The 26385-nt window shown below is 40.6% G+C and overlaps 1 protein-coding gene across 2 annotated transcripts in view; it reads left to right on the top strand.

The window, feature by feature from the left end:
• The window catches only part of LOC126475292 (protein tumorous imaginal discs, mitochondrial-like), a 121934-nt gene that overhangs the window by 37961 nt on the left and 57588 nt on the right, over positions 1–26385 (top strand). For both annotated transcript variants that reach the window (XM_050103054.1, XM_050103055.1), the window contains exon 3: positions 9453–9698. In XM_050103054.1, the coding sequence (XP_049959011.1) occupies positions 9453–9698 (246 nt within the window). The remainder of the gene's footprint in view (positions 1–9452; positions 9699–26385) is intronic.

Here is a 26385-nt window from a genome sequence, read left to right as displayed (position 1 = left end):
TTAACATGAAATGACACACAAGTAATATAAGCTACAACTGGCTTTTGCGACTGTAATAAAAGTTTTAATACTTTTATTAGGTTCCTAAATCTTGGTTATAGCTTATGTTGCCTTTTTCCGAATGGACTTTAACTCTGAGGACATGTTAAGGCATTTTGTGTTACGCACAAGTGTAGGTTTTGAGCAAACAAAGCCGTATCTATGTAAAAGAGTGCTCAATTGAGGGTCATTCCTTATCAAGTTGCCTATTTTGGGACATTTCCATGATCAGCCATCACAGATTTCAATGAAATTTTATATGAACATTCACACGTCCAAATAAACAGTAGTAAAGTTTAATGCTCATCAAAACAGTACTGGTTGAGATATAGTCACCTGTTTGACTCCATGCTCAACATTGTGTGGTGTGAGAGTGAATTTCTGGCAGCTTTGAACTGTAATATATTATCTTGAAGGAAATGAAATTTGACCATCTTATACAACTTTATGTATTATCTTAAGGATAATAATGAAAAGAATTTTACAAGCCATATTAAGCCAGAAAATTTCATGCAAAATTGACCAAAAAATTTAAGAGATTTGTATCTTTTATCTCAGGAACAAAAGGTATGATGAATGTGAAACTTGGCGTGTAGTAACCTAACAACACAAAGTCCTCAGATCAGATATAGAGTTTCATGTATGTACCACTTTCCAATACAGTAAAAATCAAGTGCAAATTTGAAGATTTTTATAAAAACATCAAAAATCCAGTATTTTAGACCTAGATTTTGCAAAAACTGTGAGCTGTGAAACTTTAGAAACTGGGCTCATTAGAAAAACAGTGGTTTTAACAGCAATAAAAGTTTTTTTTATTATACAATGTGGGATAACAATGCTAGACTGAATCAAAGTTGGGTACGAAAATCAAGGCATGAAAAAATGTAACAGATTCTTATATCTCGTGGAGTAAATGCATGCTGAATGTGAAACTTAATACACAAAGGCTGGTAGGGCAAGGATGTAAAACACAAAATTTTGTTCACCTACTATTTTCCAGTAGTCTACAAATTCATCAAAACTGTAATGATTTTTGTGAAAAGGTGAAAATAGGGTTTCATTTAGAAACATGGTTTTCTATCAAAGTTTATAAATCAGTCTTATTGAAAACATATTTCAAGCACACCCCCACTCCCCCTTCCCCTCTCAAACAGTGGATTTAATTTCTAACACGAGTTAACAATACGAAATTAAATTAAGCAAATTAACCAGAAAAATCACATTGTAAATAAAGTTTTAACTTTGACTTCTTATATCTTGTTAATTAAAGACATTATAAATGCTGTGGCCACCCATTTCAGACATCGTAGCGCCTACTGCATCGGCATCCCACTTCAGCAGTGACAAGTTGGTTTACAAGTTTCCCGTATTTGCTCAGTAGTTGTCTACTATGGCAGATGGCATTCCAGGTATTGATGAACCCTCAGTGTGAGTGACAGCGCTGTTGAAATGTATGCAACAAACGAACGAGCTCATTATTCAGCGTTTACAGGTGATGTTAACCCCCCCCCCCCCCCCCCTCCGCCCGCTTTCCTCTCTTTAGGGTGCCTATGCAGGGGTCCCACCCAGCTTCCCTGCTTCTTGGGCTCAGTGCCACGCCCCCTGCGTTTCCAAAGTTCAACAAATCCATTGAGCCATGGGGCAACTACATGGCTTGTCTGGAGCAACACGTTATTGCTCATGATGTCACTGCCGATGTTCAGGTCATGCATTTTTTCTTGCCTATGTGGGTCTGGAAGTTATTACCTTCTGCAACGGTTGCACCCCAATACAGAACCTTTAGACGTTGACTTGCAACCTATTGGATTACTTTGACTCTCAGGTCCACATGGCTGCGGCACTTCTTAAGTTCTTCTATTGTGAAAAGCTTCCCACGCATCCATAGACGGAATGGATTGCTACGCTGCAAGGTCTATCCCGTGACTGTCGTTTTTTTCTGTGGCAACCCCCATTGCAAGCAATCTTTTGGTTCAGCACTCGTTTGTGATATGATTCTTGTCCATGCCCTGGATGATACTCTACAGACTGATCTTCTGAAGCTGAAAGATCCCTCTTGAGACACCTGTTTATCTATCATCCATGCTCGTAAGTAGTCCTTTCGCTCTGCTTCCATGCTGCAGTCCCTGGCGCAGCTCTTCGCTGCCCGCTCCCCGCAACGCCAGTTCAAGTCACTTCAGCCGATGCAGCACCACTGGGGGGCCCCCTCCTGATGCCGCACCCACCCTCCAAGACCAAGACCAAGACCAGGACCAGGGCACCAGTCCCCACTGGCACCATTGGCAGTGGCAGCAGCAGCAGCAACAACAACAACAACAACAACAACGGTTGCCCTTCTGTTGTCAATGCTTTGTCATACATCACAGGCAAGATTGTCGCTTCCGGAGGGCAACCTTTTCGGCATGCGGAAAGCAGGGTCACAAAGTCAAGGTCTGTTGATTGGCATTGTTGATGTCCGTGGACCACACTGCTTTGGATGCCTCCGACTCCGTGGTGGATGAGATGGACTCGCTGCCGCCAGTTTATTTTGTGCAGTTGGTTTGTCCGCACACAACGGCAGCGATCACTCTGACTGTACGGGTGGACGACACTCCTCTGCCTTTTCAAGCAGATACGGGGTCCTCTGCCACCATCAGTGAGGATTCCTACCGTCAGTTGGGTTCAGCGCCTCTTCGTCTGTTTCATACTTCCTTGAAGAGCTACAGCAATGACATCATCTGACTACAGAGGTGGTTTTTGGCTCGGGTCCAGTACCTCACTCACAATGTCACAGCCCGGGTTTTGGTCATCGCTACCCACAAGGCCACCAACTTATTGGGAATGGATCTTCTTCCCTTACTGGGCCTCAAGATACCTGACTTGGTCTGGCCATCCAGTCGTTGTTGGCAGACAATCACTTGCAGTAGCTTCTAGATGACTTCACACAATTATTCTCTGCCACATCTCTGGGGGTCTCTGCCACATCTCCGGTGGTCTCGAAGTTCCCCAAGGCCTGCGGTACTATTCGCCCTCTGTAGCAGACTACAAAAGGAGCTTATTCGCCTAGAGGTTCAGGGCACCCTGACCCCAGTCCCCCATAGTCTTTGGGCTACACCCATCATGGTCCGTGAGAAGTCGAAAGTCGAATGGCTCTCTTCACTTTTGTGGGGATTTTAAGGCCACTGTCAATGCTCAGTCTGTTATTGACTCCTATCCCATACCCATGGTTGATGACATCCTGTCCAGTTTGGCTTGTTGCAAGATGTTTCCCAAAATTGACCTGCGGGAAGTCTACCTCCAGTTGTCTTTGGACGAGTCGTCGAAAATGATCCTGGTAATCAATACCCCTTTTGGGCTTTTCCGTTACGACCGCCTCCTGTTCGGGGTCGTCAGTGCTTTGCCCATCTTCCAGCACTATTTGGAAACATTGACAAGATACATTCTGGGGATGGCTAACTGCCTTGATGACATCTTACTCACTGGCATCTCCACCCCAGACTTAGCCTGGAACCTCTGGTGCCTCTTCCATGTTCTTCAGGGTGCCGGCAACAAGGAGAAATGTGTCCTTTTTTTTTTTGTTCCTCACGTGACCTACCTCTGCCATGTTTTGAGCACTAATGGCATTTGACCGACACCTCAGTACATCGAGGCTATTCAGCAACTGCTGCCTCTGGAGGAACTCCTTCACCGCCTCCTGCCTAAGAATGTTACCTGGGACTGGTCGCCGGCTTGTGATAGTGCGTTCCACCATCTGAAATCTCTTCTGACGCTTTGCTTTGTCCCTTATGACCCTACCAAGCCTCTCACATTGGTTGCCGATGCGTCAGACTACGGTAGGGGGGCCATCTTGTCTCACATCATCGATGGAGTCGAGCTCACAGTGGCCTTCATTTCCAAAGTGGCTCAGCATAGCTATAGCCAAATTGAGGTGGTAGTCTTGGCCATCATCTTTGGGCTTAAGAAATTTCTTGATTTGATCTACGGCCATCGCTTCACCTTATACACCGATCACAAGCCTCTGGTCTCATTGTTCAGTGCTACATCTGCTGTCCCCACAAGGACTGCTTGCCGCCTCGACCGCTGGGCCATGTTTCTTGTGGACTATTCCTACAGGATCCGTTTTCGGGCCACAGCTCTTCATGGCAACCCAGATCTCCTCTCTCGTCACTGTGGGGGCCGACCGTGAGTTTGATGCTGACTTTGTTGCCTGCTTCCACCTGAATGACACCGCTGCTGAGGCAGTGGCTGATTTGCTGCTGGATGCCATGCTAGTTGCATGGCAGACCTGACCCTCCAGGCGCTGATGCACCACTTTCAGCATGGGTGGCCGTCAGACTGTCGTCAGCTGCTGCAGCCAGAGCTCTGCCGCCAGGACCTGTCTGGGTGATAATGATCGGTGGTGAGTTGTGCTGCTGCCCTTCCTCCACCAGCGGGCCTAGGAGCTCCTGCACTTTGGTCATTGGGGGGTTGTCCTGACGAAGCAGCTTGCCTGCCAGGATTCCTACTGGAGGGGGATGAACGCCACCATCACCCGCATGGTGGCGCCATGTCCCTCTTGTCAACAGCACCAGCCGGCACCCCTTCGATGCCTGTTCCCGTTACGTCCTGCTGCTTCTCCTTGGTCCCGTTTGCACTTCGATTTCGCGGGCCCGTTCCTATGCAGGATCCAGTCTCGGTGATGGTGTTCACATGGAATTATCCCCGGTGGGTCCCTGCCAGGGTCTCGTCACTCATCAACCCCTCTTCCCATGTGGTCCACAGCGGCTCCTCCGCCATCTCCAGGGCTGTCTGCCCTCAGGGATGATGGTGCTTCTCTCTCTGCTCGACTGCCACCTCCGCCATTGCCGCTGGTCACACCTCAGGAGGTGGATCATTCGCCTGCCATTCACCCACCCCACCCCCTCCCCCCTGCCCGGTCTCCTGTTGCCAACGGCTACAGGGCCTGACGGCAAGATGAGCCTTTCACTCACCCTGGTGGATGGCATGGGGGGTTCTGCAGTGGCCACCCACTTCAGGCATCTTAGGGCCTATTGCATTGGCATTCCATGTCACATCCAACCGACACGTCATGCCTGCATCACAAGATGTACATTCACCAGGCAAACCTACGTCATATGTGTTGTCAACACAAATATCTACCAATGGCCACAACACAACATAACTCAACACCAGGTCTCTAGCAGTGGCTGCCAAGGACTGCCACCTGTTCGCAGAGCCTGAAGAACAGCTTCACCACAAGTCGCAACTAGCCCAGAAACTACTTCGATACGCCAGGCATGTGATCGCAAATAGTTCCGGCAGATACATCCGCCAAATGGGCTTTATAAGGCGGTGCACTACTTTCAAAGGGCAGTCCGACACACCGCTTGGAAGTATACCGAGCTGCCATCCCGGCCGCCACGGCTGGACCCCTCCTCTAGCTGTCCAATCTCTTGCTAATGGACTTGGTATAGTCAACAAACATCTTGACATTGTAGAATTGTTTGATTATGATCTGTCCCATTAAGATTCGGGTCTTTTCTATTATTATTCGTTATTTTACATTTGTGACGATCTGCAGTTTTGGTTTGGTGAGTCCAATAAATTGTTTTCGGACTTGTGTTTTCCGCATTTCTGTTTTGCTTCTGCAGATACTTCAGTAAAAATGAAACTTTGGACACAACTTAGCAACATAAGGTTTTCCAGTATAAAATATCTTCCTTATATTGCTTTCCATATTTCTACAAAATCAGTTCAAATTTGACTTTTGTGAAAATTACAAAAACAGATCACATTCTATTTTCTGTTAGAAATATGTTTTCTGTAATTGTTTTTGAACTGATCATAATCAGAAAGAGCATGTTTTCAGGCATTCAAAAAATCATGTTCAATTTTTCCATTGTGCGCTAACAATATCAGAAAATGATGGACAAATTTTAGGGAATGTATTAAGTGCAGCAAGGCACATTGCAGCAACTATCGACTATGTTTTGTTGCATATATTTTTTATTTGTATATTGATACACAATCGCTCGCAGTATTGCATTGGTTCCTGTTGACGTTGTCACTACGGGCTCAAGAACATAAATCGGCAAACCCATAGTCATAGGGATAACGCTGGATAGCTGTGCCATCCCAACCAAGGGTCGGTTTCTTCATTCAGGTTCTAAAGCCTGTAATTTGGTTTCTTAATTTAGGTTCCAAAGCCTTTTGGGGGTACCTGCCTGCTTACAAAGCCATTTGTTAAGTACGTTATTTCCTCTGTTCATTGCTGGAAGACTATTGATGATTTAATTCAGCTGTTTCCGTGGCAGGCAGCATGTAACATGTGATCGGGTGTATACTGTTAATGTCCCTGTGGACCAGCACAATATGGTGAGATGTTACTAGTCAATATACAGATAAAAAAATATTCAACAAAACACAGTCAGCAGGTTACTGCAACGTGGGTTGTTGCTGTGGTGCATTCCCTCGAATTTGTCCATCATTTTCTGGTATTGTTTGCACATACTGGAAAATCAAATGTCTTTTTCTGAATGCTTGAAAAAAGCTCGTTCTGACTTTGATTAGTTTGAAAACAATTGCAGGAACAGAATTTCTAAAAAAAAAAAAATGAACATTATCTGTTTTTGTAATTTTTGCGAAAGTCAAATTTGAGCTGATTTTGTAGAAATTTGGAAAACAGTATGTGAATGGTATTTTATATTGAAAAACCTTATGTTGCTAAGTTGTGTCCAGAGTTTCACGTTAACCATGTCTTTAATTAATGAGATGTAAGAAGTCAAAGTTAAAACTTTATTCACAGTGTGATTGTTCTTACAAATTTGCTTCATTTTATTCGAAGGGGGATTGGAGGGTGTTCCTAAAACATACATAAGATTGGTTTTCAAAATTTGGCAGAAAACTGTGTTTCTAAATGAAATGTCAAATATAAACTATTTTCACCTTTTCACAAAAATTATTATATTTTTGATGAATTTGTGGATCATTGGAAAATAGTAGGTGAATGAAATTTTATATTCCACTTCCTTTAGCTACTGGCCTATTGTATATTAAGTTTCATGCTCAGCAGGCGTGTAAAAAATCTTCAACTTTTCATTTCATTTATTCAATATTGGAAAGTGCTACATAAATGAAACTTTATATTTGAGAATCTTGTGTTGTTAGGTTACTATACGCCATGCTTCGTGTTCGTTGAGCCTTTAGTCCCAAACTTTGAAGTTTGTGGGCAATTTTGCCTGTAATTTTCTGGCTAAATACGGCTTGTAAAACTCTTTTCATTATTATTTGTAAGAGAACACAGGATGACAAAATTTCATTTCTTTTGATGTAATATTGCCCAAGATATAACAGCACAAATTTACAAGTAATTCAGACTCGCTCTTTGCAAAGTCACACTTGGAGTCAAACAGGTGACTGTATTTCAGCCAGTATTGCTTGACAAACATTAAACTTTACCAGTGTTCATTGTGGACATGTGAATGTTCACATAGCCGGCCGAAGTGGCCGTGCGGTTAAAGGCGCTGCAGTCTGGAACCGCAAGACCGCTACGGTCGCAGGTTCGAATCCTGCCTCGGGCATGGATGTTTGTGATGTCCTTAGGTTAGTTAGGTTTAACTAGTTCTAAGTTCTAGGGGACTAATGACCTCAGCAGTTGAGTCCCATAGTGCTCAGAGCCATTTGAACCATTTTTTTTGAATGTTCACATAAAATTTCGTCGAAATCCCCATTGGTCGAGCAGGGAGCCCTATGTGGGTTGACATAGAATAACACTTGAGGAACCTTTCATTCTTCTCTATATTTGTAGAGCAAATGGTCAACTTGTGTCCTCACTTTGTGTCAAAAAATAGTTTTCTATTGAAACAGTTTGATTACTGAATAATACTTCCTGCACTCTACAGCAAGATATTCCCAGTTTACTTTAAGCCTTTTAATTATATGAATCTGATGTTGGATGCACAGTTAACAATGGTGTATCAATGTTAGCTGAGTACACACTGATAGAAGGTGAGCGTATAGCAAAACATATGCAGGTGTGCTATACTGTAGCAAAACTCAGTGTATGAAATTAAACACCAAGCAATAGTACTTTTACATCCATACTATCTGTAGCACACACATTGGCATTTATTTCAGTTTTCATGTTGGTGGTGGAGGCTATTTTGCCTCTTTATTGTTCAGTGTCAGTTGACACAAAGAGAGAACAACAAATATTATGTGAACAAATTGATAGTTTTTCATGTATATCAGGCTATAGAATGATATATCTAAAAAGAAAGATGATGAAACTTACCAAACAAAAGCGCTGGCAGGTCGATAGACACACAAACAAACACAAACATACACACAAAATTCTAGCTTTCGCAACCAATGGCTTCCTTCTATTATATTCAGGCTATAGAATGAGTTTCAGAAGCAGATACAGATGTCCGCATGTAGACAACACCTCACTCTTGCCACTTAATCAAAACAGGAAAGAGATTTCAAGCATATATTGGTGGGCAGAGGGAGTGAAATTATTCTACCACAAAGTGTTGTGTGTCTTGTCTTGTCTGTCTCCATGCAGCTGAGATTGTACACCTGTCTTATTACATGTACATCACTCTGACGTTTGAGATCTCTCTTTTTCTTGCATTGCTTGTTTTATTAGATGTACAGTAATCCTACATTTCGCTAAATTCATGTATGGTCTAATTCCTCCATGGTCCTAATAGCTCTACAGCTAGATTTTGATCTTCAAGTTTTTTAAGGCTTTTTGTATAGTGTCAACTCTAATTAAAACACACACACACACACGCGCGTACGTACAAAACGATGAGGTACAACTGGCCATGGTTTCAGAACAACTAACTTTCCTTTCCTTTAAAGTAATTTTTCAGACTCGGTTTAATACATTAGTGTCCTAATTGTAGAGGCAATTTTCCAATAAAACATTTAAAATACTTTTCCTGTGCTTGTCTTGGGTCATTTGCTGAAAATGTATAGCTGCCTGATTGAATATCTGGAACTCTGTAGTTTTGTCTTTGGCGTAATCTTAAAATTTGTGCATAAGGTTGTTGTTACTTTTTCCATAGTGATCTATTGAATGAGAAGAGGCAGATGACTTGACAGGAGACTGTTGCTATCATTTTTAATCTGCTTGAGGTTGTTGACAGCACAGATAATATTACACCTAATATTTGCATTGCTTTCACTAGACATTGTTGAGTAAAAGTATGCCAGTTAGACTGGTATCCAAACTATTGTTCTACCACTGCTCCTCTTTCAGCCGATTAATTTGTTTTTCATTTCTAAAACTTAACTGTGGAACCTAATTGTGAAAACTGCAGTAGTGTGTTTCTTTCACTTCATATGATATCAATAATGAGACAAATTTTATCAGTGTGTTGCTTATTTAGAAGAACCTATACTGAGGTGTTGAGTTTCATTACATTAACCATACATATTTATTATTTCAGGTACTCAGTGATGACACAAAAAGGAAACAATATGATTCATGGGGTGCAACTTCAGAACAAATGGGGATGGGTGGTCCTGGAGCGTCTGGTCGCCAGGGCTTTGAACAGCACTGGAATTTTCATTCAACAATAGACCCAGAGGAACTCTTTCGTAAAATATTTGGCCAAGCAGGGTTCAATACTGGTGCATTTGGAGGTGAAGAAGATTTTGCAGAATCACAGTTTGGATTTGGTGCTGCCAGGGAGGTGTGTAAAATAAAACTTTCTGTTAGTTGATACTCATTGTTATTGTATCCTGTTTAAAAAAAATATTTTTTTAGTATGGTGTATGTATGATGTTTGTTAATAACTCTCTTTCCAAATACTTGTATCCAAGTGTGGAGGTTCAGCTCATATTTTGCTTGTTTAAGTTCCCTTGTGCAGTGTCCTGGTGAATAGTTTTTAGTGATTTTGAGTGTTCTTCTTCGGCATGCCAGTGTAGAAGTGTGCACAGAAATAGCCAAGTGAAAAATCTGTGCAGTACACATTTATTTATGTATAAAGCCGGCGTCAGAATTTTCATTTGTGTGAGATCATGTGTACTTGCATTTGAAATTCTAGATTCACATATTTTACTGTCCGTGTCACTTGTGCATAATCTTTCATTCATTGCATCTATACTCATTTGTTTTGTAATATATTCATGAACGCCGGGATAAACTCTTACAATTATTGTCAATTGTAGGCTTAAATTTATTTGTACTCTTTTAAAATTTTGGAGAACAATAGTCCTATCATTGTGCAGATTGTTCGATAATTTTATTGTATAATTACGTGAGAAGTAGGTTATTTTTGAGAATTTTTGGATGCTTACAAAACTTACTGGTATGAGTGTTTTGGAAACGTAACATATTTCATAGCAAATCAGCATTTGTGGTTCACAGTTACTGCCAAAGAATATATCACCACTGAATTTTGTTGTATAACAACACAAATAAAAATGTGTTTTTGAGAATTTTCGGAAGCTACCATTGTTCTTTGCATAATCTGTGAGTAATTTATAGCAAATCAGCATTCATGATTTAGTTACTGTAGCAGTTATTCTAGCTAACATATTGCATTACATCTAGGTTTCCCATACAGAGAATAGCCCTATATATTATCTACATTTATCCTTAATTAACTCTGTTTTCAAGTTTGTTAGCAACTGTAATTAACCCCAAAACGTTTTAGGAAACTAGTAATTTTTACTATGGGTTTTTTGTTGCCTGAATAGAAATCTCTCTTTGTTTGTTTGCTTCAATTCTAGTAGAAAACAAGCTGGGGTACGTGGCTTTGCTCAGGAAGTTCATATCAGATTGTGTGGTAGTCGAAATAAAAGGATAACCTGTAAAGTATAAGAGGTAAAAAAATTTTATTCGAAACATATTCTAACTAGTTACAAGACTTCTTTATAAATAACATTTTTCATTTTCTTATCGGGGGTATATATGTACAAATTTCACTTCTGTTTTTTCATACATACTACTAGGAGTTGCCGGAATTAACAGCGAGTGTTGAGAATGTCATTGTATCTTTCATTGTATCTGATCATTAAGTGGTAAATATAGAACTCCTTGTAAGCGACTTTTTCGTTTGTGTCTATGCCTGTTTCAGGTTGGATTTGTTTCACATTAAACTATCTGTCCCCTCTGTGTAGAATTATTAGTGGGTGTTGGAGGGCACCATATGAATGGTGTGTCTGCAATGCATTGCAGTCCTTCACTTCTTCATTGTACAGTTATGACACAGCTTATGTTTTCATTGGCTACAATTACAATGGCAACTTCATCTGTGTGAGATGCATTAAACCAACTTTCGTGTTACCCATGTGATCTCGCGGAGGTGCTTCCAGTAGTGGTAATAGAATTTTTCCATTCACGCAACAGGTCCTGGTGTTTCTCTACTGAATTTTTTCACTTTGCAAAATTGCTAGGTGTTATCAGTTTCTCCGATTACAACATGTTTGTGTTTGTTATTTTGTTTTCTCGGGTTGTGGTGGAATGCTTCATGTGTTAGGTTGTGCTATTTCTTTGTCATCATCTGCGCTTGTTGTAAGGTGATATTTTCATGGGTGGTTAGAGTTCACAGTCTTATAATGTTATAATAAATCACTGCGTTGCAATTCTTGACTCTTCAATCCGTTCCTTTTGTTGCTCTTCAGTTTCGCTGCTTCTCATGGTGTTCATTCTCATTTGTTGGAAACTTAAATGTGCTTTGCACTCTTTCTCTGTTTATTTTTTTCTGTTCTTTTTGTTTTGTCTGTTTTGCTTCAGAATTGGCAAGATCTCCTCTTCTTTTACATTTGGGCGTTGTTTAAAATGTAAACCAAATCAACTTTTTATTAAAAAATACACTCAGTACACTTTTCACACTTTATTTTCCATTTGTCTACAGTTACTGTGTCACTTTGACTACACACACTTCACTGTTTGTTTTTATTCACTTGCTGCACTACTCTTTTGGTTCCTCCGTTCATCACTGATAAGAAACTGAAATTTGAACCCATGACAGGTCTTGCTTTGTATACCCCTACCAATGGGTAGCCCCATCTCTGGTGACTTACAGAACATACCAAAAAGGTTTTGAATAGTTCACAAAGTTCCAGAACATTCCACAACATTTTGAGAGAGTTCTGGAACGTTCCACTTTGATTTGGGATGCTCTGCGATGTTCTCAAACATTCTGGAATGTTATGAAATGCTCTCAAATGATCTGGAGTTCTGTCAAATGTTCTGGAATGTTCTAGAAATTTCTAGGTGGTGAAACTTCTTAGCCCTTTTGTCTTCAAAAGCATGCCCTTCTTTTCTGAGTTTTAGCAGCACACACATTGTTCACTTACTTTTGTAATATGTATTGATGAGCAACTTTTTAGCTCAACAGATTAAAAGATAACAGTGGGCTTAATTTAAAGTTATTTGTTCACTGCTCTGTAATACATGAACCAGCCAAAGCGCACACACTATGAGTTAGTCGACATTCATAAGCAGCTGGAAATCGCCCTGACTACTGTCAAACTATTGACAGCTGCTGCGAAAAGGTGTGTTGGAAAAGCTCCCGACAGCTGTGTACCTGTGCTATTGTTAGCAGAGGTACCTCAAATACCTATGGAACTGTCTCCTCTGCAGAAAGTACAGGATCTGTCATAACTCATCCACTTGACTGCAAGTGGCATGTCACTGGTAGATCTGGGTGTCCTGTACAGTGTGGATGGGGACCAGGAAGGACTCAGGGTGTTATACCAATCCCCCTCACCAAGTTTGAGGTGCTGATTTTCACTGAAACTGAGCCAATGGGACTTACTTCACCTGTTTTGGGGAAACGTGTTGTCTGATGTCAAGAGAAGGCAAATACAAAAGGCTAGGGGGTCTATTAATCATTAGCAGTTCAAACATATGGCGAGTGATGGTACCCCTTAGGAACATGGCAGTAAGGGACACGAGGTGCACTCGGTGTATGTGCATGGGGTTGAAGAGGCTATTATAATAGCCATTGAGGGAACATGGTGCAACCAACTGCAGGTTGTGGTGCCCATTGGAATAAATTATGCCTGTCGTCTGGGTTCTGAGTCATACTGTGGTCATTAGAGCGGCTGGCAGAGAAGGTTGAGAAGACCAACATTGTGCACGGTGTTTCAACGAAGCTCACAATTTGCAGTGTTGGTCCCAGAATTGATTGTGGCCCTTTGGTCCAGAGTAAAGTGAATGGACTGAACTAGAGACTTTGAAGGTTCTGTGACAAGCTAGGCTGGGACTTCCTGGACTTCCACCATAGGATTGAGAACTGTAGAGTCCCCCTAAATGGGTCAGGTGTACACCACACACTAGAGGCTGCTACTCAGGTAGCTAAATACGTTTGGGGTGCACACAGAGTTTTTTAGATTAGATGATTCTCCATCCAATCCAGATAATGATAGCTGGAGGAAACCTAGAAGCTTCCTTGTAAGATTGAATGAAACTCTCCCATAGACGCGTTTATTAAAATCCAAGTAGTTTAACTGCTGAAGCATTCACAACAAAATGCCAGAGTTTGAAGTGCTCCTGAAAAGCAGTGAAGCTCACATCATACTAAGTACAGAAAGCTGGTTGAAATCTGAAATTGATAGCAGTGAGATTTTTGGGAAAAATTTGAGTTTATGTTGAAAGGATAGGCAAATGGGAAATGGAGGTGGTGTATTTGTCACATTAGACAAAAAACACAGATCCAAATAGCTAGAAATTGGCACTGCCTGTGAGTTTGTTTCGGCAGGACTCAGGTTCATCAAGGGTGGACATAAAATTGTTGGATCCTTGTGTTACCCAGCAGACTCATCTCCTGATGTAACCGAACTTTAGAGAAAACCTCAGTTCACTTGTACATAACTTCCCCCCCCCCCCCCCCCCCTTCCCCCAATAAGACATCCTGTGAAACATTGCTAAATGCCTTCTCTGGAAACTACCTAGAACAGATATGTAGGAACCCCACTCATGATGAAAATGTATTGGCTGTAATGGCATCAGTTGTGGGTAAGCCAGGTGTTGACTTTGCACTTCCCCAGTATTCTATTAATAAACCAATCAGTCTACAAAGGAGATTGCTTTCAAATCACTCATGCAACCAATTATAGAATATTACACAAGTGTTTGGACCTGGACCAAAGAGGGATATTGAATGTATATAGAGAAGGCCAGTGCAGATAGTAACAGGTTTGTTTGATACAGAGATTCTGATGGACCTGAGCTGAAAGACTCTAGAAGGTACATGTAAACCATCCTAAGAAAGTATGTTAACAAAGTTTCAAGAACAGCTTTAACCCTCGCAATACTGAGAGGGGGGAGGGGGGGGAGGGGGGGGAGGGTACTTTATACCCACCTCTTGAAAATATTGAAATCTACCCAGGTACTTTATTTTTTAAAATTTTGGTAAGAATATTTATTGTCTTTAATGAAGTCTTCCTCCAGATTCTATGATTGTTTTACATTTTTCGTTTAATCTGAATGGGAAAATTTAAGTTTCAGGGAGGTGGTCATAAAGTCTTCCTCACTTGGTAGCCGATGAGATTTCCCACAATGGTCGCCTTACTCCACAAATAATAGCATTACATGACCTTAGAACATATGGACATTATATTTCTCTGCATTGACAGCAACAATGGTCTCAACAAAGATTCATTTCTCTTTGGTTCTTTATCGTTTCCTGTTCAGTGACATTTAGTCCAGTGTTAGATGCAGCTGCGATTGAAAATGTATCGACAGTCACTTACTAACGGAGAAATACCACAAATTTTGGAAGAATCTACAGGGCTTCAAATTGAATTTGGAAACTGACAATGTAGTGAGTGAATCTGAAGAGGAATGTGTTGTGCGCTAGGACATGGACAGTGATAGGAGAGTACCTACAGGTGCTGAAGATGCACTCTGGGCACCTGAAACTGATGACAACACACTTACAAGGTTAGTGACAAGTATATTACAAGCATTGGAAAAATTTATAGCTCCAAACCTCCTCGCATTAAAAGACGAGTAGCACAAAACATAGTGACAGGAAGGCAATTCATAAGAGACAAAGGTAAAGTAGGAACAATAAGAGAATCGTTTGAAAAGTTTTTGTCTCCAGAAATTGTCAACATCATAATAAAGCATACCAATGAAGAGGCATTAGGCAGAAAATACCCAAGACAGACAGACTTGAATTCATGGCATATATAGGGCTACTTATTAATATGGGGAAGGAAAATGGCAGTAAGTTATCTGCTACAAATTTATGGTACCACACATCAGGAATGTTTGTTTATACTGCTACCACGAGCCGAACCACATTCCAGCAGCGTACTAAAATAGTAAGATTTGACGACAGAGTGTCATAAAGCGATTGCAGGAAACCTAATAAGTTTACTGCAATATGAGAAGTTTTTGATTTTATTTAATCGTATGGCTAGGGCCGCCTGTTGGGCAGGCCAGTTGCTGGGTGCTGGTCTTTCAAGTTGAATCCACATCGGCGGCCTGCAGTTGATGATGATGATGATGATGATGATGATGATGACAGGACAGCACACAGTCCTTGGGCGGAGAAAATTCCCTGACTCTGCCGGGAATCGAACCCTGGCCCAGAGGATTGACAATCTGTCACACTGACCATTCAGCTACCGGGGGCGGACAGAAGTTTTTGATAACGTGAATGAATTTTGGCAGGTGTCCCTTCATGGTCTTCATGAAGGAAAAACAGTATACTTATACAAATGCTCACAGACACTAAAACCATGTATGTTAACAGCCTGGAGCCTTACGCTGGGAAAAGAAATGATGGTACACAACAATCAAATACCACTGCAGTTATGGTCAAACACTTGGTGGTTCCTATACATAATTCAGGGCGAAATGTCACTACAGATAGATATTACAATTCACTTGATTTGGCCGAAGATCTATGTAGGAATCACAAGCTAACTCTTATGAGAACATTACAAGCTAATAGGACACATATACCTCAAGAACTGAAAAAGTCTTAAGACGAGAATTATATTCTAGTAAATTCGCTTTCAATGATTCTAGTACTGGAAATACTCCAGTCACAATTGTTTCTTATAACCCCCATGAAAAAAACAAAAGAGATCTGCTGTTTCTATCATCTGAACATTATGACGCTGCAGTTGGTTCACCTACTGATGTTAAGGAGGAAACAGTTATAAATTTATATTATAATGAGACTAAAGGTGGTGTTGATACAATAGATCAAAGGGTGAGGAAATATTCAACTAAGAGGGCTACAAGATGGCGGCCGCTGTCTGTTTTCTATACTGTTGTGGGCATTGCAGCGTTAAATAGTTGTACACAATTTTTCTTTTTAACTTCCCAGACTGGAGTAAGAAAGAACCTAATAAGCAATGACTTTTTCTTGAAGAACTGGAACTACAGCTCACGAAACCATACATTGAAGAAACGGCTACAAATATTACAGGACTGCCATGTCCGTAGTTTCAAGTGTTGAGGGTATTCTCGTATGGAAAATCAAGCAGAACTTTGGTGTAAAGGAAGCTCATGGAGGTAAAGGTAGAAGTCATTTGTGTGTTAGTGAAAGCCGTTCAAAAGCAGAAATGCCCAGGAGTGATATGGAAGTCATCTTGCACCTCTGCTGCAAGTTCAGGTACACTGATACACTTCAAGTCTCTTTATGTTGGCACAGTTTATTCCTTGCATATTTTAAGGAGTGCATCATGAATATGATGTTGCGAGCTGATATTCCGGGTATGAATTTCTTCGCTTGTGGATTTCATAACCTTGGATTTACTGCCGAACTAACTCTTATTGCAAATATGCTTCTCCAAAGATCAGAAACACAAAGGGAAAAAATAAATATGCTCCCCCAAAGATGAGAAACCCAAAGGGAAAGCCTGCACCCTGGCTAATAGAAGAGCTAAAACAGTTCATTAATCTTGGAGACATTGCACATCGGACTTACAAATGAACTTCTACCCTTCAAAATAAAACTGATTACAAGCAGAAAGCAAACACAGTCAATCAATGTGAGAGCAACGATTATGAACACATACTAATTCTTGATCTAAAACATAAAGGCCAGATGCTCTATGGAGAAGCTTGTGTGATCTAGGGAAGAGTAGGCAAAGTGGAAACTGCTGCTGATCTCATTGTCCCAACCAAGGACCTAAACCAGTACTTGATTTTGGTAATAATCTTCATTGAACCATAAACAAAACATAGGTTTACTGAGTATTTCGTGGAGGTAAATTCATTCTTGAGCTGTCAACCCTGTCTGAGAAATCCTTCAGCTCAGAATTTACTGTACAGGACGGCATCACAGTCCAAGTGATCAGTCTCATTGTTGCGTCACCACTGCTCATAATAACTTCTGCTCCATAGACTTTGAAGCTCTTGCTGGACAACACAGCAGAAACACTCATTCCAATCAGAATACAAACATTAGCGATCCAATTGCTAAGAAGAATAGCTGGGTACATTCTGACTGATGGGAGGGTGAATGTAGAATTGAAAAAGTGTTGTTGTTGTTGTTGCTGTGGTCTTCAGTCCTGAGACTGGTTTGATGCAGCTCTCCATGCTACTCTATCCTGTGCAAGCTTCATCATCTGCCAGTACTTACTGCAACCTACATCCTTCTGAATCTGGTTAGTGTATTCATCTCTTGGTCTCCCTCTACAATTTTTACCCTCCACACTGCCCTCCAACGCTAAATTTGTGATCCCTTGATGCCTCAGAACATGTCCTACCAACCGATCCCTTATTCTAGTCAAGTTGTGCCACAAACTTCTCTTCTCCCCCATCCTATTCAATACTCCCTCATTCGTTATGTGATCTACCCATCTAATCTTCAGCATTCTTCTGTAGCACCACATTTCGAAAGCTTCTATTCTCTTCTTGTCCAAACTATTTATCGTCCATGTTTCACTTCCATGTATGGCTACAGTCCATACAAATACTTTCAGAAACGACTTCCAGACACTTAAATCTATACTCGATGTTAACAAATTTCTCTTCTTCAGAAACACTTTCCTTGCCATTGCCAGTCTACATTTTATATCCTCTCTACTTCGACCATCATTAATTATTTTGCTCCCCAAATAGCAACACTCATCTACTACTTTAAGTGTCTCATTTCCCAATCTACTTCCCTCAGCATCACCCGACTTAATTCGACTACATTCCATTATCCTCGTTTTGCTTTTGTTGATGTTCATCTTATACCCTCCTTTCAAGACACTGTCCATTCCGTTCAATTGTTCTTCCAAGTCTTTTGCTGTCTCTGACAGAATTACAATGTCATCGACGAACCTCAAAGTTTTTATTTCTTCTCCATGGATTTTAATACCTACTCCGAATTTTTCTTTTTTTTTTTTAACTGCTTGCTCAATATACAGATTGAATAACATCGGGGAGGGGCTACAACCCTGTCTCACTCCCTTCCCAACCACTGTATCTCTTTCATGCCCCTCGACTCTTATAACTGCCATCTGGTTTCTGTACAAATTGTAAATAGCCTTTCGCTCCCTGTATTTTACCCCTGCCACCTTCAGAATTTGAAAGAGACTATTCCAGTCAACATTGTCAAAAGCTTTCTCTAAGTCTACAAATGCTAGAAACGTAGGTTTGCCTTTCCTTAATCTTTCTTCTAAGATAAGTCGTAAGGTCATTATTGCCTCAAGTGTTCCAACATTTCTATGGAATCCAAATTGATCTTCTACCAGTTTTTCCATTCGTCTGTAAAGAATTTGTGTTAGTATTTTGGAGCTGTGGCTTATTAAACTGATAGTTCGGTAATTTTCACATCTGTCAACACCTGCTTTCTTGGGGATTTTAATGGGATGTTGTCTACTCCTGGGGCCTTGTTTCGACTCGGGTCTTTCAGTGCTCTGTCAAACTCTTCATGCAGTATTGTATCTCCTGTTTCATCTTCATCTACATCCTCTTGCATTTCCATATCGCCCTTGTATAGACCCTCTGAAAAGTACTGAGAGTGGAAAACATAAATGAGCAGATTAAAGAATACGGAAACAGCTGGAGGGATTATATTAAAAGAATGGAAGTCAACAGTTGAAAAAAATTGGTGATAATTATTACCCAGTGGGCAGAAGATATTTAAGACGACCGAAGAAAAGCAATAATTCCAACCAAGAGTGTATAACAATCAAATACCTAATACATGCAGAGAGAAGAGCAGCCTATCATATTAAAAATATTATGCTTTTTTTTTTTTTTTTTTTTAAGTACCATCAAACGGGGTGATTTCGAACACCAGGGCGAATTCGGACAGTATGGCTTATTTGCTCTTTGCCACTGCATAGAAACAAAGAGTTACTTATTTCAACATCCGTGCGCCAGTTATTTTAAGCGCAAGATTGCATTTATAGCTTCCACAACTTTTATTTTGCGTCATTTGTTTCCCTAGGTGAATAACTGACAAACAGTCTCAGTGTTAAAAATCCATGCATTATCGTAAAGTGGAAACTTTCTGTCGTTGCACCGAGCGGGAAGTTATTGTAACCGTAATTGTCTACGCGCTCAGTAGCTAACAGCATTGAGACAATTTCTGTACAAGTTTCTCGTGCAAAGTTATAAAATAACGATGGTTTTTATAAAAAATTTTTACTGTGTGGGGTGATTTCGGACAATGCCAAGAATGTGTCAGACCAGGAGAGGTGCTACAGTATGGTGTAATTATGACCCGAAACTTTTAGATAAAACTGTTCGTGATATTCAGAGTGGTAAATTATCGTGTGATTTGTATGGTACACCTAAATCAACCCTACAAAATAAGGTGCTGGAAGCACATCCGAAAAAAATGGGAGGACAGCCAGTGCTAAATAAAGAAGAAGAAGAAGAAGAAGAAGAAGAAGAAGAAGAAGAAGAAGAAGAAGAAGAAGAAGAAGAAATATTGAAGCAAGGTATCTTGAGGGCTGCACATTGGTGATTTCCCTTCACTAAATTGAATATTAGATATTTACCTAAAGGGTACCTTGATAAATCTGGCCGAAATGAGAAGAAATTTCATAATAATTTGCCAGGAGAAGAATGGGTGCATTTACTCCTCAAACGACAGTCAGAAGATATTTCCATTCGCTTAAGCGAAAATATTAAACGAGCACGTGCAGAAGTGAACCAAGAGACTGTTAAGATGTTTTTCTCCAATATCAAGGCAAAGCTGGAAAATTTTCCACCTAGCAACATGATCAACTATGATGAAACCAACATGGCAGATGATCAAATAAAAAGCATGTAGAATTAAAAAAAAAAAAGGCAGCAACTGTCTGAATTCAACCTCTATATACTGTAACTTCGGACAGAGATTTAAAAAACACATGTGTGGATGTGGGGCAGAGTGCCATTTCAGCAGCCTAGAGTAGAATTTTCATCCCACTAATTACAGCCACCAGAGACACATTTTGAAATTAGATAAGCTACCTTTCATTCTTTCTGAATCATCCCTCATCCACTCTTTAGAAAGATCTGGCTCTTTGAATCAATTCAGGAGCGGACTGCCCCTCTCCATGTCTTACGCACACATGACCATCATTTCCAGCAGCTCGGACTGGAAAGTTTGGACATTCAGTTCACAGTTGTCACAGTAAAGCTTTGAGTGATGAATGCAGATTAAAGGCACATGAAACACATGAATCATAAAATAACAAAGAGCAGTGCCTCAACCCAAACTCATACACAGTGTTAAGCGAAAATACTTGTACTTGCGAATGCTCTGAAGTCACAGTCTTCCAAACAAAATATGTCTCTAGAAACTAAAAAATCGAAATCATTGTCCTTAAAGTCATAACCCCTTCTAAGTAAAGACAAAGGTTCTATGTCTGCATCTACATCTACACTCAACAAGCCATCTTACAGTGTATGGTGGACGTTACTTGTAGTACTGCTATCTTCTGTCCCCTTCCCTCTTCTTTTCACAAGTGGTGAGTGGGAAGAATGAGTGTTGGTAAACACCTGTATGAGCTCTAATTTCCAACAGTAAACCTTTCCGCATCTGCCACTGGAATTTAGCATTTCTGTTGTGCCTTCATGCCTATTAAACAATCATGAAATTACCAGTACATCTGTCACTTTTGCTCTTTTTAGAATGATGTGTTGAGTTCTGTCTGCAAGGAAGTCCTGAAGCCATTCACAGATCTGGTTTGATACTTAAGCTCACATTTTGTTCACTTAATGATAGTACAGAACAACGTTGTATGCCTTTTGGGAATCAAATGGTGGTACTCTGGAGATCATGGATGAATAGAGCAACCTGTTTTGCTGCTTTCTGTTTGCACATTTATGTGGAGTAGGTCATATCAGATGAGAGTTTCATTCTCGGAGTGTGAGCACAGAAAATGTTCCATAATTCTACAACAGATTGGTTTCAGTGATGTAATTATCTGACTCTGCCTGATTATCCTTTTCAAAAGCTGGGATGATCTAGATTTTTTTTTTTCAATTGCTTGGTACCCTCATTGCTCCACCAGCCTGCAGTAGCTGCTAGAAGGGGAGCAATTGTTTTCACATAATCTCTGTTCAATCTCACTGTTATCACATCTCCAGATTTCGCTCCACTGTTCAGCAGTTTTACTTAACCTTTCTATTCTGCACTCTCTGACCTCAATACCTGCCATTTTGACATTTCTGTGATTATTTAAAAGACAAACCGACTTCAGTATATCAGGCTTCCCTATCATTGTTTTGGTGCCATCATGGTTACAAGTGACTGCATAGATGATTTCAGTCCATTTACTGATTTAGCGTTCAATTTTTGGTACAATTTTATTTTTGAATTCATTGCGTGATCTTACTCATTTTGGCTTCATTCATTTTGTATTTGTTTACTAGACTTTGCTTTAGCTTCAAAACATATTTAAATAATCTATTTGCTTTTATATCTGCTTTCTAACACTGCTATTGAACCACAGTCAGTCTTTTCCACCTGTCACACCCTTGCTCAGTAGATACTTATCTAAAGAGTATTGTGCAGTGCTTCTGAATTTTATCCATTTGCACTCAGCGTCTTGGCTCTTGGGGCTGAATGTTTGATATTCATATTGACTACTCGGATACTCTCCAGTTTGTTTCCTGTCACTGTTACTAAGCAAAAATATTTCCCTATCTTTATTAACATTCCTTATAACACATAAAGGATAAGGCCATGTGAGTGGAATGTTTCCACAGCGGAAAATGTACTATGGTTACACAGAGAATCCTGTAGCCATGCAGCTAGCTGCAGAACAAAATGCAGAGAGCCAAATATCAGTCATCTACTTTGCCTCTAAAAAAAGTTTTTGTAAATGAAGCAAAACTACATCAATCTATGGGCCATCTAGAGGAGACCTGCCTAGCCTCCCAAAACACCAACCCCTAGTCTGGTTCAGGTTCATTGATAACTTCATGATCTGGACCCAGGGCCAAGACACACTATCTTTGTTCCTTCACAGCCTCAACATCTTTTCTTCTATCCACTTCATGCGATCCTCCTCAACCCAGCATGCTACCTTCTTAGATGTTGACCTCATCCTCTCTGTTGGCTCCATCCACACCTCCGTCCACATTAAATCCACCAACCACCATCAGGACCCGCATCTTGACACCTGTCACCCTTTCACATCAAAAAGTCCCTCCCATGTAGCCTGGCCACCCAGGGACAACTTATCTTCAGTGACAAAAACTCCCTTGCTAAGTATGCTGAGGGTCTCATCAAGGACTTCACAGACAGGCACTATCCCCCAGATCTACTCTGCAAACATATCTCCCGTGCCATTTCCCCTCACACCCCCAGTCCTCCCACCATCCCTAAGAACCAACGACAAAGGAGTGTCCCATTCATCACTCAGTACCAGCCCAGACTGGAACAACTGAACCACATCTTTTGCCAGGGCTTTGTTTGCCTATCACTGTGCCCTGTTAAAAACAAACCCATGGGGTTCACATGTATTCTGTGATATACAGTCTTTCTCATTTGATTGTGAGGAAACTATTTATTTAATAAAAAAATTTGATCCTTTCAAACCTTATAGTCATGTATCACAGCTTGATAATGAACTGGGTCGTAGTTATCATGATATTCTGAAAATAGGTAAACATTGTGCGTCTTTTGAAAAGCTTGCAGTGAAAAACATACTCGCTGGCCATTTTATGTTTGGTTTACTTGAATCCTCCCTTGTTGTATATGAAATGTAGCTAACACATCAAAATTGGTTTTAGCACCGGAAGGAGACCCAAAACTCTTTCCAGTCCAGTAAATAAATGATATGTATTGGTAAACGGCCGCGATGAAGTACAACATGCCACACTCAAGGCTATGACCACTTGCTGTGCCGAGTTGTGCCTTGTGTGTCTCTTTCATATGAGGTTTATGAAGTCTGTCGCAGTCACATTTTAAGTAAACATTGCATTAGTAGTTATTTTCAATTTAAAATTAGAGATAGACATTGGCAGATCAAGAGGCAGAGTTAGCTGTATACTGCATGCTTTTTCTTGTTTGCACAAACAGTGAAACGCTCAGTAGCTGTTACTGTTGACAAAGTTTAAAAAGACTAGCAAAGCCAACCAAATAAAAATTTAATTTGCAACTAAATGGCAATCGAAATTTAAGAGATAGAGAGAGAAAAGAAAAAAAAAAAAAACAAAAAAAAAAAAAAAAAAAAAAAAAGAAAAAAGAAAAAACACTGTTCATTTTAGTACAGTGGGAAACATACTTAGAATGAACGTAGTTCGCCTTACAGCTGCGAGGAATCTACACAAGGAGATGGAACGTCCCCCTCCCCCCCTTTTTTTTTGTCAGCTGGTAAACACAATGAATGCTCTGAAGTTTGCAGTAGTGCTGTGGATAGGGCTGAAAGTTTTGAGACAGATAAAAATACACCAAAAGTACAGGGTGTGTCCAGTAATGAGTAGTCAGTTACTTCAAGGAACTTTTAATGTATTGTTTAATGAAGTATGAGGGGATGAACTGAAATTTTTCATCTATTTCAAAATGACTTTATTAAGCTTCAGTGAATTACATTACAGGCTAAGAAATGAATTACTGAAGCAAGGCATCTACAAGAGACTAGCTATACCTTCAGTGGAAATGTTGGCTTTGACTTTAAGATAAATTCTAGTATATTAGTATTCTGTCTCAGTTGAAAATAAAATAACTCAGTAATATCTAGTGCTATTTTTAATAACACTTTCACATGTCAAATTTAAAAAAAAAAGAGAACAATAAGGTCATTAAATGAACAAGTTGAATTTTCTTATCTTAACTGATTTTAAATGAAAATTTACATGTGACTCTGTCTTTTCTGAAGATAAGATGTATCAGTGAACTTTCACGAAAATTAACAGAATGGACATTCAAAAACAGAAGGAAATCAACACTTTTTTTAATTCGCTCGCCAGAAAATACAGTCTTGCGAAACAAAAGTGATTGTTCTATAGATGCCACAGTTTTTTCTGCTTGATACTGTTGACATTTCATCTACCCTAATTGAGGAGCTGCATCCTGATTGTAAATATTTCCTGGTGTATCTAACATTTGAAAAAGCTCTGGGCTTACTGTCTGGCTCAGTACCTAAAGAAGGAATCGAAAAACAATTTATCTTCATCCTCAGGGGACGGAGAAGGAATTAGAGGACTATACAGAAATTTGCAAATATTTAGCTTCCAGATCAGGTTTCACACTTCCTACTGCTATTTTCTTTTGTGGAATTGGTGGTCCAATTAAAGTCTGTTCAGATGTGAAAACGTCATCTGTTGTTATTGGAGTGCCGGTATTTTCTTCTGTCAGCAATGATTCAAAGGTTATTCTGTTTTCCTGTAGACGTGAAACTGAATCTCTGGTCAGCAAACAAGCATTTCAGTCTGAAACCGGATGTCTTTATTTCCTTTGAATAGTTGCAATAATAGTCCCTAATGTTACACTACTTTTGTTGAGTCTCCTGACACACAGAAGAAGGGAGGGGGGAACAGAATGCAAACTAAACACCAAATTTAAAATCTTCAACAACTTTAAACAATGACTATTGACCAATAATTATATAATTCTTTGGTTTTATCAAACAGTGGAAATTCCAGGTTGGAATATCAAAAGTATACGGTAAAAGGTAGAATGCTACTGACCATAAAGATGACACATGGAGTTGTAGACAGGCATAATGGAAAGTCTGTTAAAGAAGGGGCATTTAAAAAGAAATGAACCTGGGTCATAATTATAGAAACCAGTACCCGTGTGTTAGAAGTATTGACCCTGGCTGTTGAGACACTTGTCCCACTGTGACACAGGGCAGTGAATGGATGTCTCATAAAATTTTTGGGGCTGTGATGTTATCCAGTATCACACGTACAGCTGGATGTCGTCGGCCGAGGTGAATCGTTTGCCCCCTCAGAGCCTTTTTGAGGGGACCAAAAATGGCGTAATCACAGGGAGAGAGGCCAAGAACCTCCCATTTGAATTTCCACAGGAGTGCCGCGACTGTGTTGGCTGTATGAGGCTTTGCATTGTTGTGGAGAGAATGACCCGATGGATGAGATTGCCTAGTCATTTTGATTTGATCACTTGGCGAAGGGTGGTCAAGGTTTGCGAATAACGCTGGGCATTCACTGTTGTCCCGTGCTGCAGGAAGTGAATCAGAAGGGGGCCATCTTGGTCAAAGAAGAATGTCAGCATATTTTCCTGCTCTCATGTGGATGGCCTTGGCTTTTTTTGGTGGTGGTGACCCTGAATGCTTTCACTGGAGACTTTGTCGTTTTGATTCTGATATGAAGTGATGACACCATGACTCATCTCCAGCCACCACTCATGCCAGGAACGCATTCCCTTCCCAAGCAGAGCACTGCAGATGAGCAAGACAGTGGGTCATTCAACATGCTTCCTGGTGTGGTTGAAGACTGTGGGGCACCCATTGGGCACACACTTTGTGCATATGCAGTCGTTCCTTAATGCTGGTGTGAACACTTCGGGCACTCAAGTCGACCTCCGTGGCTGTGGTTTTCACTGTCACTTGGCAGTCCTGGGTAATGAGTGCATCCATCAGCTGGACGATGTCATTGGTAATGCAGCATGGTGCTCCAGACCGTGCATCATCGGCTAATGACAGCCGTCCCTCCCTGAAGTGCTTGTACCATGCCTTGACACTTGCAAGGGACATGCAGTGTTCGTTGTGCAGTTGTGACATTTGTTGATGAATGTCCTTTCCTCCTACCCCTTCCGTTGTCAGAAAACAAACAATACCTCTTTGCTCTTCTTTTGACACCTCCATGTCACTAGTTGCAATGCTACTGGCAACGTTGGACAATTGATGCATGCTGCTGCTAGCTGTGTATAGTCAACGTGACGTGCACGCATGCGCTCTAGTGACGGGCTGTGAACTTCCACACTTTGGTCGGAACCACACCTCGTCACACACGCCACAATATTACCCTCCTGTCACTGGTTTGCACTTTCCAGATCCTGG

The sequence above is a fragment of the Schistocerca serialis genome, chromosome 4 (assembly GCF_023864345.2).
Source record: "Schistocerca serialis cubense isolate TAMUIC-IGC-003099 chromosome 4, iqSchSeri2.2, whole genome shotgun sequence".
Lineage (NCBI taxonomy): Eukaryota > Metazoa > Arthropoda > Insecta > Orthoptera > Acrididae > Schistocerca > Schistocerca serialis.
The sequence above is the reverse complement of the archived record's forward strand: the minus strand, read 5'-3'. Positions and strand labels throughout refer to the sequence as shown.